The sequence below is a fragment of the Melospiza georgiana genome, chromosome 11 (assembly GCF_028018845.1).
Source record: "Melospiza georgiana isolate bMelGeo1 chromosome 11, bMelGeo1.pri, whole genome shotgun sequence".
NCBI lineage: Eukaryota > Metazoa > Chordata > Aves > Passeriformes > Passerellidae > Melospiza > Melospiza georgiana.
The window spans coordinates 17,245,110-17,256,183 of NC_080440.1; the positions used below are offsets into that span (position 1 = coordinate 17,245,110).

The 11,074-nt window shown below is 59.4% G+C and overlaps 3 protein-coding genes across 4 annotated transcripts in view; 2 read left to right on the forward strand and 1 right to left on the reverse strand.

Annotated features, from left to right (window-relative positions):
* Window positions 1–6,242, forward strand: part of IP6K1 (inositol hexakisphosphate kinase 1) — a 36,876-nt gene extending 30,634 nt beyond the window's left edge. The window contains exons 5-8 of one of the 2 annotated variants that reach the window (XM_058032189.1): window positions 382–592; window positions 1,208–1,392; window positions 2,719–2,894; window positions 3,748–6,242. In XM_058032189.1, the coding sequence (XP_057888172.1) occupies window positions 382–592; window positions 1,208–1,392; window positions 2,719–2,894; window positions 3,748–4,257 (1,082 nt within the window). In that variant the 3' untranslated portion in view covers window positions 4,258–6,242. The remainder of the gene's footprint in view (window positions 1–381; window positions 593–1,207; window positions 1,393–2,718; window positions 2,895–3,747) is intronic. The other variant, XM_058032191.1, reaches the window with a different exon arrangement.
* A 601-nt stretch (window positions 6,243–6,843) lies between these two features.
* On the forward strand, window positions 6,844–9,095 carry GMPPB (GDP-mannose pyrophosphorylase B). Its single transcript, XM_058031821.1, has 8 exons — window positions 6,844–7,018; window positions 7,084–7,164; window positions 7,238–7,286; window positions 7,739–8,040; window positions 8,117–8,195; window positions 8,290–8,417; window positions 8,599–8,781; window positions 8,909–9,095. Exons 1-8 carry the CDS (start codon window positions 6,890–6,892, stop codon window positions 9,038–9,040), a joined length of 1,083 nt encoding a protein of 360 aa, XP_057887804.1. The 5' UTR covers window positions 6,844–6,889; the 3' UTR covers window positions 9,041–9,095.
* Window positions 9,096–9,135: 40 nt separating this feature from the next.
* RNF123 (ring finger protein 123) overlaps window positions 9,136–11,074 on the reverse strand; it is a 47,617-nt gene continuing 45,678 nt past the window's right edge. The window contains exons 36-39 of the mRNA XM_058031822.1: window positions 10,379–10,521; window positions 9,921–10,015; window positions 9,736–9,821; window positions 9,136–9,632 (exon numbers count right to left, since the gene is read on the reverse strand). Of these exons, the coding sequence (XP_057887805.1) occupies window positions 9,533–9,632; window positions 9,736–9,821; window positions 9,921–10,015; window positions 10,379–10,521 (424 nt within the window). The 3' untranslated portion in view covers window positions 9,136–9,532. The remainder of the gene's footprint in view (window positions 9,633–9,735; window positions 9,822–9,920; window positions 10,016–10,378; window positions 10,522–11,074) is intronic.

The following is an 11,074-nucleotide window of genomic DNA, read 5'->3' on the forward strand; positions in this document are numbered from 1 at the left end:
GCAGAGAAAAAGCAGTCTTTGGCCAGTGATGTCCCTGTCAACAGCAGGAACGCTTCTGCAGGACGTAGGTACTTACCCAAACAAAGCAGATTTTATTTTACATGCTTTGCTCCCCTCAGCATCTTGGCAGACTGTACTTGACTCTCTCCAGTTTGACATTTGCTGCAAGACTGAAGGAAGGAAATAAATCACACCCTCAGCCTACCAGCTGCACTTTTGTCCTTATTTCCTGCGGTGGCAGAGCTTCCCCCTCTTCCATTGCTCTGGGCTTGCTTTGCTTCTCTGTGAGCTGCGTTTTCCTCTCTCCTGCAGAACATTTGGTTGATAATGATTGTGCATTCCCTCCTCCAGGAGCACTGACGTGTTGCTTCTCCCTGGCAGGTGTGGTGTCTGTGTGTTTTGAGGGAGACAGTGATGGCTACATTAACCTGGTGGCCTACCCCTACGTTGAGAACGAGGCTCTGGAGCAGGATGATCTGCCCGAGAGGGACCAGCCACGGCGCAAGCACTCGCGCCGCAGCCTCCACAGGTCGAGCAGCGGCACCGAGCACAAGGAGGAGAAGCCTGGCCTGGCCAGTGACAGCACCGAAAGGTAAAGCTTGGAGGGCCCAGTGACAACACGAATATTGGGAGATCTCTCTTCCTTATTCCTTTGGTTGAGGATGTTCTGCAATTCCTTAAGGTGGCCAAGCTGTTGTGCACTTGCTAGCCCAGCAGATTTTGGCACTGCAGAGTGTGTCAGGAGTTTTGCTGGGTTCAGGACCAATTCATCCATATGAAATGCTTCTGATACAGGGTAAGTGTTGGCAGTGTATCAGATGTGGAACCAAAGCATACAGAGCAGATTTGAACACTCTTCAGTCCACCTGGTTATTAACCCAGGGATTTATTCCCAGGATATTCTGAATATGGGTCCTCTACCTCACCCAGCCAGAGCTTCCAGAGGAGCAAGTGTTCCTGTTTGCTCTATTAGTAGGGATATTAAATAGACCAGAGCAAGTGTTCCTGTTTGCTCTATTAGCAGAGATATTAAATAGACCATGGGTCCACAGCCCAGGGTAGTGGTGAGGATTTGCTGTTAGAAGATTTGCATTGTGTGCAGCAGGAGAAGGAACAGGAGATGGTTGCGTGCCAGGGGAGGATGTGACAGTTGTGTGTGAAGAACTGATGGATTCTAACCGGCAGGTTTGTTCTGTCTTTACACCAGCAGCATCCAGGAAACGAAGAGTCCCAGGGTGGACTTGCACATCCACTCAGATGTTCCATTTCAGATGTTGGATGGGAACAGCGGGCTGAGCTCTGAGAAGATCAGCTATAACCCCTGGAGCCTGCGCTGCCACAAGCAGCAGCTGAGCCGCATGCGCTCCGAGTCCAAGGACAGGAAGCTGTACAGTATCCTTTGGGAGGCACAGCTGGGTGGGTCAGGCTGCTGCTGCCCTGCCCTCACCCGTTTGTGCCTGAGGCAGCCAGGCCTGCATCTCCCTTGGCATTTCTGTGCTCAGCCACAGTTGAGTTACATGTGCCTTTCAGCTGTTCCTTCCTGCTTCCCATACTGTGACACTGATGAGTCATAGAATGGTTCGGATTGGAAGGGGCCCTAAAGATGTCAGTCCATCTTCAGGCAGTCTGACTGACCTCTTCATATGGTTGAAGATGGGTTTGTTTTCTGTGCCTTCACAAATGACTCCTCCTGCCTTTGCTCAACTTGCCAGCTTGCAGGGTTATTTTGTTTCACCTGGATTCTGTTTTCCTCACATAGAAACAAGCTTACTTTTAATAGCTGTATTCATCATTTTAACTGCCTGGGCTTCCTTCTCCAATTCTCAAGTGTTGGCTTGGAGACTCCAGATTTTATTTTTAAATAGCTTGCATCACTTGCAGAGAAGTCATTCTCTTTGGCTGCCCTCTCCTTTTTAAGCACACTTCCTTACTTTTATGAAGTTCCTCTTTCTAAACCAAACACAGTTCTGCTCTTGCACGTTTAATCCAGCTGTGCTCTGGTTGCCATTTCAGATTTTACATATTGATCTCTGCCCAGTGAGACTCCTTAGGGCAAACTTTTGGGGTGTTTTCCCCCTTTTGGATCAGGTTGGTGTACAGAGTGCCTGGGGTGTGTTCTCAGTGCTGTGCCCCAGTGCAGGGGCTTGCCCATTGTGTGCTGGTGGCAGAGGGCTCCTGTTACTGTTCTGTTTCCTGGCTTTGTCACCTCCCCAGCTCCCCCCTGTGTGTTGGGCAGTGCTGCTGTTCTGGACAGGCCAACCCTGCCATCAATTGGCCCTTGAGTTTTCAGTCTGTGGGCTTTGTATTGTTTATCCATATGGTCAAATGGCTAATTTGATTAGACTTTAAGCTCTCTCTTAATGGATCAGCAGTTCCTACTGGCATACTATGTCCTTCCTGACACCAATGTTTTGCTTTTCAGTTTCCCCTCTGAATTTCCAGTACAACTGCATGTGACCTTCCTGCTGTTGGCTGTTCCACTTTCTAGGCTGTTTCCTCCCCCCAGCTGTGAAAGTCTGAGTCCACTGTTTGGGTTTTGTCCTTTTCTTCAGCTCACCAAGCTGTTTGTCTTGTCTGCTCTTTGGTTCCTGTATGAACCAAATAGAATGAGCATTTGCACATTTGTTGTCCATCCCTATCTCCTGCTGGCCCAGGTCCCTGTCTGTGGTGGCCCTCGGGTGTCTGTGGTGGGTGAGCTCTCCTTGACACAAATCCCAGAGTTCCTGCTGCTGGAGAACGTGGTGCATCACTTCAAGCTTCCCTGTGTGCTTGATCTGAAGATGGGGACCAGACAGCACGGAGATGATGCCTCTGAGGAGAAGGCTGCTCGGCAGATGAAGAAGTGTGAACAGAGCACTTCTGCCACCTTGGGTGTGCGTGTGTGTGGGATGCAGGTAGGGATACCCCAGGCTGCAGATGCTGTACCTTCCTTTTCACAGCTGCATTAAGCCTCCCAGTTAGTGTTTCCTGCTGAGCACTGAATTTGAACCTCCCTCTGCAGGTAGGTACAGCAGCATTCATGCTATTTTTGTCTTCATTTCTAAGCCTAAAACAAATGAACCTGTGTTCCCTGAGATAGCCTCCTTTGTGCAGAGCTCCTTTGTTCACAGACAGTTAGGGGATTTTCTAATAAAATTATTTTTGTTGCTTGGTGTTCAGCTAGAATCACAATTCCTGGGAATGGAAGTGTCTGGCATTTCCTTCTATACTGCACTGATTGTTAAAAAGTTGCTTTGCTGTGCCTGGGCCTGTGCACAAGGATTTGCTATTGTGCAATAATCGCTCCTTTCCCCACCTGCTGAAGGAACCAGATCTTGTAAACCCAAATCTCTGCCCACAGACTCTGAAGCAATGAGGGCTCCTCATTAATCACTTGCCCTGTGATCACTGGCAATAGGTGTCAGCAGCTCCTGCTGCCAGAGCATTGTCTGAGTTGCTGTAAGACTTGGCTTTTTAACTCTTGGGGTCAGTTGTGTCATGCCTTTTTGGGGCACTGGGACTCGTGAGCCCCTTTTGGGTGTCCCGGAAGAGGATTAATGCTCAGGCATCCTGAGTCTGTCCCTGGGCAGCACCTATGAGCTGCTCTGGGATGCAGGGAACGGGCAGAGCTGTCTCCTGCTCCCACTCAATCATAATGGGGATAGGATGAGTTCCCTCTGCCCTGTCAGTGTGCAGGACAGCTCAGGGCTCTCTGCGTGGCCATACCCCATTGCTCCCACTTGATGTGCATTTCCTTTGGTGTTCCAGGTCTATCAGCTGGACACGGGGCATTACTTATGCAGGAATAAATACTATGGGCGCGGCCTTTCCATCGAAGGCTTCCGCAACGCCCTCTACCAGTATCTGCACAACGGCATCGAGCTGCGCAAGGACCTCTTTGAGCCTGTGCTGGCCAAGCTGCGCAGCCTGAAGGCGGTTCTGGAGAGACAGGCCTCCTACCGCTTCTACTCCAGCTCCCTGCTCATCATCTACGACGGCAAGGAGAGCCGCGCGGGGACCCCGCTGGAGCGCCGGCCCGAGGCGCGCCTGAAGCGTGGGGAGGGCCCGGGCCCGGAGAGCCTCCAGGAGGGCGGCAGCTCGGAGCCCGGCTCCTCGGCCCAGCCCAAGGTGGACGTGCGCATGATTGACTTTGCTCACAGCACCTTCAAGGGCTTCCGCGACGACCCCACCGTGCACGACGGACCCGACATGGGCTACGTGTTCGGGCTGGAGAGCCTCATCAACATCATGGAACAGATGCGGGAGGAAAACCAGTAGCTCTGAGCTGTGGCCTCTTATTCTTGTCCTGGTGGCAGGAGCAGACAAGACCACCCACTACCACAGGAAAAACACAGACAAATTTGGTTTTAAACAACTGTATCGCTCTGTTGTTTTTTAAATGTACTTGGATAGAAGAGCTGAGGTGAGGCAGGATGGAAGAACTCCTCGTGCTGCCCGGATGGTTCTGACCACACTTGCTCTGCCTTCTGCAGGAGGCTCTGTAGGTGTCTGCTGGGTGTCAGGTGTCCCGGTTCTTCGCTTGTCATATGTGCGTTCTGGAGGGAGGACCTGGACATAGGGAGGAGAAAGCAGGAGAGCCCAGGGCTCTTGATGAGGCTGGAGCTCTGGTGCGAGGAGCCTTCTGTCTCAGGAGCTTCCCCTTTGAATTTCTCCTGAGTTGTTGGAAAGGGCGCTTGCCTGAGGTTGGCAGCGTCTGTGAGGCCCCCGGTGAGCAGTCAGGTGCCAGTCCCTGTGTTTGGTGTTGCTGGCTCTGCCCTGGGTTTTGCCAATGGGGCTTAGCTTTTGATGCTGCCTTTTTCTGCTGTTTGGGCACTGTGAGTATCTACCCCAAACACGGAAATGAAATGACCAAATGCAATCCCTGGCAGAGCTGTGGCCCAGAGGGAATGCCACACACGTGGAGCTGTGCTTGAGCCTGGGGTCTGCGTGCTCCCTGATGGCATGGCATGGCATGGGCAGGCACAGGGCTCTGCAGGAGTGACTCTGCCCTGGACCACTGACTTGAAAGTGCTCAGCTCGTGGGCTAGCAATAGTATCTGTAGCAGTTAACATGACCCCAGCTGCAGTGGGGCATTTTGGACCATTTCAACCCTTCCCCTCCTGTAAAGTACAGAGTATGTCCCTCCAGCACAAAGCTGCCCTCTTCCCCTGGGGACCCTCTGCCCCCAGGCCCTGCTCTCCAACAGGTCTGGAGGTGGTGGAAGGGGAGGCTGAGGCTTAGGGCTGATCCCCATCCCCTCCCTGAGGGTCTCTAGAGGCCAGGTGAGGGGGTGACCCAGCTGAGCAGTGAGAGCCACTGTCTTGACTGTTCAGTACCACTGCCTGACTGTTCAGCTTTGCTTCTTGGAGTCAGTGTCTCCCAGAATAAACGTCCCCAGCCTCCTTTGATGAGGAATTAACGTTTGATACTGTGGCCTGGTGGTACCCGACCCAACCCTGCTCCACCTCAGCTCCTGTTTCTGTGCTGGGGCCCTGGCTGCTCCCTCCTGCTCTCACTGACTTGCTCCATGGCATTACCATGACCCTGTGTACCCACAAGGCCAGGGTTGGGGTTTTTTTTAATTACTTCAGGGATGCTTGTTTGGGGAATACTCGCATGTCGCATGTGTGCCGACTCCGTGTGCGCAGAGGCCGCTCGGAAAGCACGGCTGCCACATCTCAGGCACAGGTCTGTGGCGCTGGTGTGGAAGGGGACAGGAGAGCTGCCCCATTTCTCTGCCTGTCTCCCAGCTCCTCAAAGCCTGCCCAAGCCACTGCTCCCCTTCCATCCTCTGGAGAAGGACCTTAATCCATGGCACGCTGCCCTGCACTGGGTTACTTCATTGCTCCTGCGGGTCCCTACCTTGCCGGGACTCGCAGGATTTTCAGGGAGCAGGTTGGCAGGAGGCAGCGAGGCTGGGTGAGTGCAGGGGTGTAGGTACCCACGAGAGCCGCATTATTCCCTGGCCCTGTCGCCGCCCACCTCTGCATGTCCTTGTCCCCGCGGGCTGTGCTCGGGTGAGCCAGGCCGGGAGAGCCCCTTGCTGTCCCCCGCTCTCATTCCTGCCTTTCCCCGCCTCACCGGGCCGTGACGGACGGGCCACGCTGCCGGTGCTCAGTGGGAGCCGCCTCCCTCCCTTCGGACCACCGCGGTGGGACTCCACAGCTTGTACATAGCCTTGGCCCCGTTTGTTTTTACATGAATAACCACCCTGTTTGTGCTTCACAGAGAACCAAAAACCATTAAAGGATCTGTTTTTGTCCGCGGCGTGCCGTGCCTGCCTCTCCCGCCGTCTGAACCCTGGGGACGGGTTTAGGGGGTTTGGATGAACGTCCCCGCCACAGCCGCCGCTGCTCTCCTCTCATCAGGGTCGCCCCGTGGCTGCTGCGGCCCGAGGGCGCCCCGGGCAGGGTGCGGTGGCTGCAGCAACGACCCGGCCGTACGGCCATGGGCCCCGGCTGGGCGGGGGAGTGTGCGGGGCGGGCGGTGTGTCGGCAACGGGCGGTAGGGCCCAGCGGAGGCGGGGCCCGGGCGGGGCGGTGTATCGGGGCGGGCTGTAGGACCCGGGCGGGCGGTAGGAGCCGGCGGAGGCAGAGCCTGGGCAGGAAGGCGGTGTCTCGGGGCGGGCGGTAGGGCCCGGGCAGGAAGGCGGTGTCTCGGGGCGGGCGGCAGGGCCCGGGCAGGAAGGCGGTGTCTCGGGGCGGGCGGTAGGGCCCGGGCGGGCGGGGCGGTGTCTCGGGGCGGGCGGTAGGGCCCGGGCAGGAAGGCGGTGTCTCGGGGCGGGCGGCAGGGCCCGGGCAGGAAGGCGGTGTCTCGGGGCGGGGCGCTGCTGCGCGGCCGTGACGCGCCCGGTGCGCCCGGCGCTGACGTGTCGGTGCGGGCGCTGGCGTGAGACGCGGGACGCGGGGGATGCGGGCGCTGATCCTGGTTGGCGGCTTCGGGACGCGGCTGCGGCCGCTGACCCTGAGCCGGCCGAAGCCGCTGGTGGAGTTCTGCAACAAGGCGGTGCTGCTCCACCAGCTCGAAGCTCTCCGGCAGGTGGGGGCGCGGGGCGCGGGGGGCGCGGGGGCCGCCCCGCCGCCGGCTGACCCGCGCTCCTGCAGGCGGGCGTCAGCCATGTGGTGCTGGCGGTGAGCTACATGTCCGACGCGCTGGAGGCCGCTATGCGGGAGCAGGAACAACGGGTAAGAGCCCTTCCGAGTCCTCCCTCCTCCCCCCGTTACCCGGCCTGTCCCGCCGCTCACCCTGTGCCCGCAGCTCGGCATCCGCATCTCCATGTCCCACGAGAAGGAGCCGCTGGGCACAGGTAGGATTCGGGCGGGAGCTTGGGGCTGGAGGGCGGGCGCAGGCGGGATGGAGGAGATCCAGGGACAGCAGGGCGGGTGCTACGGGGGGACACCGGGATGGATACGGCACGGCTAGAGATGCTGGGAGGGGGCACCGTGGGCATGAGGGTGGGTATGGATGGGTAGGGCTGGGGGACATCGTGGGCATGAGGGTGGGTATGGATGGGTAGGGCTGGGGGACACCGGCAGTGGGACACCATGGGCAGCAGCATGACTGTGGGTGGGTAGGGCTGGCAGGAGCAGGGGAATCAGGAGGGGTATGCCAGGATGGACATGGGCAGGACCAGGGACAGCGGGCCGGGTGAGGATCCCCAGGGACTGGGGACTCGGGAGGGATCCTGGGCCGGGCAGAGGTGGGGCCAGCAGGACCCGGGCTCACCCTGTCCCTGCGGCCTCACTCACGGCCGCGCAGCGGGGCCGCTGGCGCTGGCGCGGGACCTGCTGGCCGAGGACGGGGAGCCCTTCTTTGTCCTCAACAGCGACGTGATCTGCGAGTTCCCCTTCGCGGCGCTGGCCCGCTTCCACCGGCAGCACGGCGGCGAGGGCTCCCTGGTGGTGACCCGCGTGGAGGAGCCGGCCAAGTACGGCGTGGTGGTGTGCGAGGCCGACACCGGCCGCATCTGCCGCTTCGTGGAGAAGCCGCGCGTCTTTGTGTCCAACAAGATCAACGCTGGCCTCTACATATTTAACCCTGGCATCTTGCAACGCATCCAGGTACGAGCCGGGGTGCCAGGCTGGGCCGGGCTGAGGGGCTGTGCCCCCTGCTCAGCCCTGTGCCCCGTCCTCGCAGCTGCGCCCCACCTCCATTGAGAAGGAGATCTTCCCAGCCATGGCACAGGACGGGCAGCTCTACGCCATGGAGCTACAGGGTAAGGCCCCGTGCACAGTGCAGGCAGCATCGGGGGTCCTGCCTGCGCTGCCACCCTCACGCTGGGGGCTGTCACCGTGGCTTTGTCCCCACAGGCTTCTGGATGGACATTGGGCAGCCCAAGGATTTCCTTACGGGCATGTGCATGTACCTGCAAGCGCTGCGGGCTCAGCACCCTGAGAAGCTGCACTCGGGGCCCGGTGTCGTGGGGAATGTGCTGGTGGTAAGTGCCAGCCCCCAGCACACCAGCCCCGGGCACTTCATGAGCTCTCTGCATTGTCCCACCACTGTCCTCGCTGCCATCCTCAAGCTGTGCTCTCCTCTCCCCTGGCTGGCCAAGTGGCATGGGCTATGCCAAGAGCTGTCTGCCCTCCCGACCCTGGCATGGGCCCTCTTCCTTCCAGGACCCGAGTGCCAAGATTGGGGCAAACTGTGTCATCGGCCCCAACGTGACGATCGGGGCCGGCGTGGTGGTGGAGGACGGGGTGCGCATCAAGCGCTGCACTGTGCTGGAAGGGGCCCGCATCCGCTCCCATTCCTGGCTGGAGTCCTGCATCGTGGGCTGGAGCTGCTCCGTGGGGCAGTGGGTGAGGACACGGGTGCCCTGCAGGGGATGGGGACTCAGCTCTTGCCCTCCCACCTCCTCGGGCTGTGGTCCCTGCAGGCAGGAGCAGCAGCCCGAGCCCAGGGGTGTGACAGGGCCTCTCTGGGCAGGTGCGCATGGAGAACGTGACTGTGCTGGGCGAGGACGTCATCGTCAACGACGAGCTCTACCTCAACGGGGCCAATGTGCTGCCACACAAATCCATCGCCGAGTCTGTGCCAGAGCCACGCATCATCATGTAGCAGCCCCTAGCAGGCCCTGTGCTCCCAGCTCTCCTTGGATTAAATATTTATATTTCCATTTACTGTTTAGCATCACCTGAGTGCGGCCCCAACAGCGGGGGCCTTCCCTTTCCCATCTTTCAGGGTACCACATAAGGAAGAATAATTTAATGCTGCTTTTCATGAAGTCAGCCCCCAGCCAGGGGCAAGTTAACAGCCCAAATGCCCAGCCCAGCCCCCTGCCCTGGCCCCGGGGCTGCCGTGTGTTCCCAGCACTGCCGCAGAGCCGAGGCCTTGGGCTCCCCTCCCTGAGAACGGCCCCTGGGGCAGGGAGGCTGCTGGGCACCTGCCTTTCCCACCCTGCAGCCCTCCCGCCTCACGCTGCTGCCCCGTGCTGGCTCCTGACCCTCTGGGCGAGGGTGCCACAGCCTGAGCAGGGCAAGGTTTGGGGAGAAGGCAGTGTGAGGCGGGGGGGCTGCCCCGCTCCGCTGGGGGAGCCCGTGGGGCTGGGCTCTACGAGCTGGCTGGCTTGGTGAAGTCGTCCACCCCTGTGATGGTGGCCTTACAGAAGAAGCAGTCCTTGTTGTTCATCAGGTGCTGGTTGATGCAGGCTCTGGGACAGAGGAGGAAAGAGCATCAGCCCCCACCCACGTGGCACAGGGCAGGGCCAGGGGCTGAAGTCATCCTGGTGGAGGTCACACATGGGAGCTACTCACTTGCATGACTTGTGGGAGCAGGGCCTGAAGATGGCCGAGATGGGGTGTGCGTAGCAGATGGGGCACAGGTCTTCCTCGCTGGTGGGCTGTGTGGGTTACCAGGAGTTAGCAGGGCCATCCAAAGTCCTGTGTCCCAGGCCTGCTGTCAAGGACTGGGACAGGGCTGGGGCAGGGGCAGGACTCACCAGTGTGGTTGCAGCTGCCTGCTTGGACTCCTCACTCAGATGGTTCAGCATCTTTTCCACCTTTGTCAGCTCCTCAGTACTGATATACTCTGTGTCTGGGGAGGAAAGTGGGTGTTTTTGGGGTGAATGGGACCCTCAGGCTGTCCTGAGGCTGCTCAGTGATGCACAGGGGCTGCAGCTGCCCTTGGGGACCAGCAGGACAGGGAGCACCAGACACTGAGAAGGGCAGAACAACTGGCTGGCACTGGATACATCCCCATCCAAAGTGCTGCTTATGGCGTGGTGGAGGAGGGCATAGACACCTGTGCCCAGAGACTAAAAGGGCTGGGATGTTGCAGGGGACACAGACACCAGCAGCCCCACTGCAGGGGACACAGACACCAGCAGCCCCATTCCCCCTCCCCAGCTGTGGCTGGGAGGTGAGCAGAGCCCAGCTCCAGTGCAGTGCCAACACTTACAGGTGTGCAGGGAGAAGTGGCGCTTGTCCGTGGCCGGGGCAGCTGCTGCCAGGGCTGAGGGCTCGGCGTGGCCCAGCAGGTACTGGATGGAGCGCAGCTGGAAGCAGGGATCTGCCAGCAGCACCGCCGTGGCGCGCTCGGTCCTGCCGGGAACACAGAGCTCAGACAACCCCGCTGTGCTCCCACACCAGCACCCCCAGCTGCTGTCCCCCTGCTCCACGCTCAGATGCAGCCAAAGAGCAGCAGCCATCCTCCTCCTCCTCCCCCTCTGGCACCCCGGCTCAGAGGCTCAGGGATCGATGCGGTGCTTCTGCACTTGCTGAGGCTGCAGCCCTCGGGCCAGTGCCTGAGCCCGGGGTTGCTGCAGGGCAGCTGAGGCATCCAGCACTGCCCTTGGTCACAGCACCTCAAGGGAGATGCTCTGCAGAGCCTCACATGGAGACTGGGGCCCTCCTGCACCGACAGGACAGCTCAGGGTGCGCTCAGGGCAAATGGATACCCCCAAAAGGCAGGAGGGAGGAGTCACGGCCCTCCCTGATTTCAGTGGGCACAGCCAGGACGGATGAAGGTCGCCTTAATAAGTGCCTCCCTCGGGCACCAGTGCCTGGTAACAGTCCCTGGCAGGAGCAGAGCTGCTCCGTGGCTGGCCCAGGGGCAAGCAGAGCAGCCCCAGCGGCAGGAGGGGCAAAGGAGCAG

What these genes read in the sequence shown, in the direction of transcription:
- GMPPB (XM_058031821.1), top strand. Translation starts at nt 6,890, where the DNA reads ATGCGGGCGCTGATCCTGGTTGGCGGCTTCGGGACGCGGCTGCGGCCG. An exon ending in GAAGGAGCCGCTGGGCACAG is followed by an intron (nt 7,287 to 7,738) that starts GTAGGATTCGGG and finishes ACGGCCGCGCAG; the next exon opens with CGGGGCCGCTGGCGCTGGCG. An exon ending in GCTGCTCCGTGGGGCAGTGG is followed by an intron (nt 8,782 to 8,908) that starts GTGAGGACACGG and finishes CTCTCTGGGCAG; the next exon opens with GTGCGCATGGAGAACGTGAC.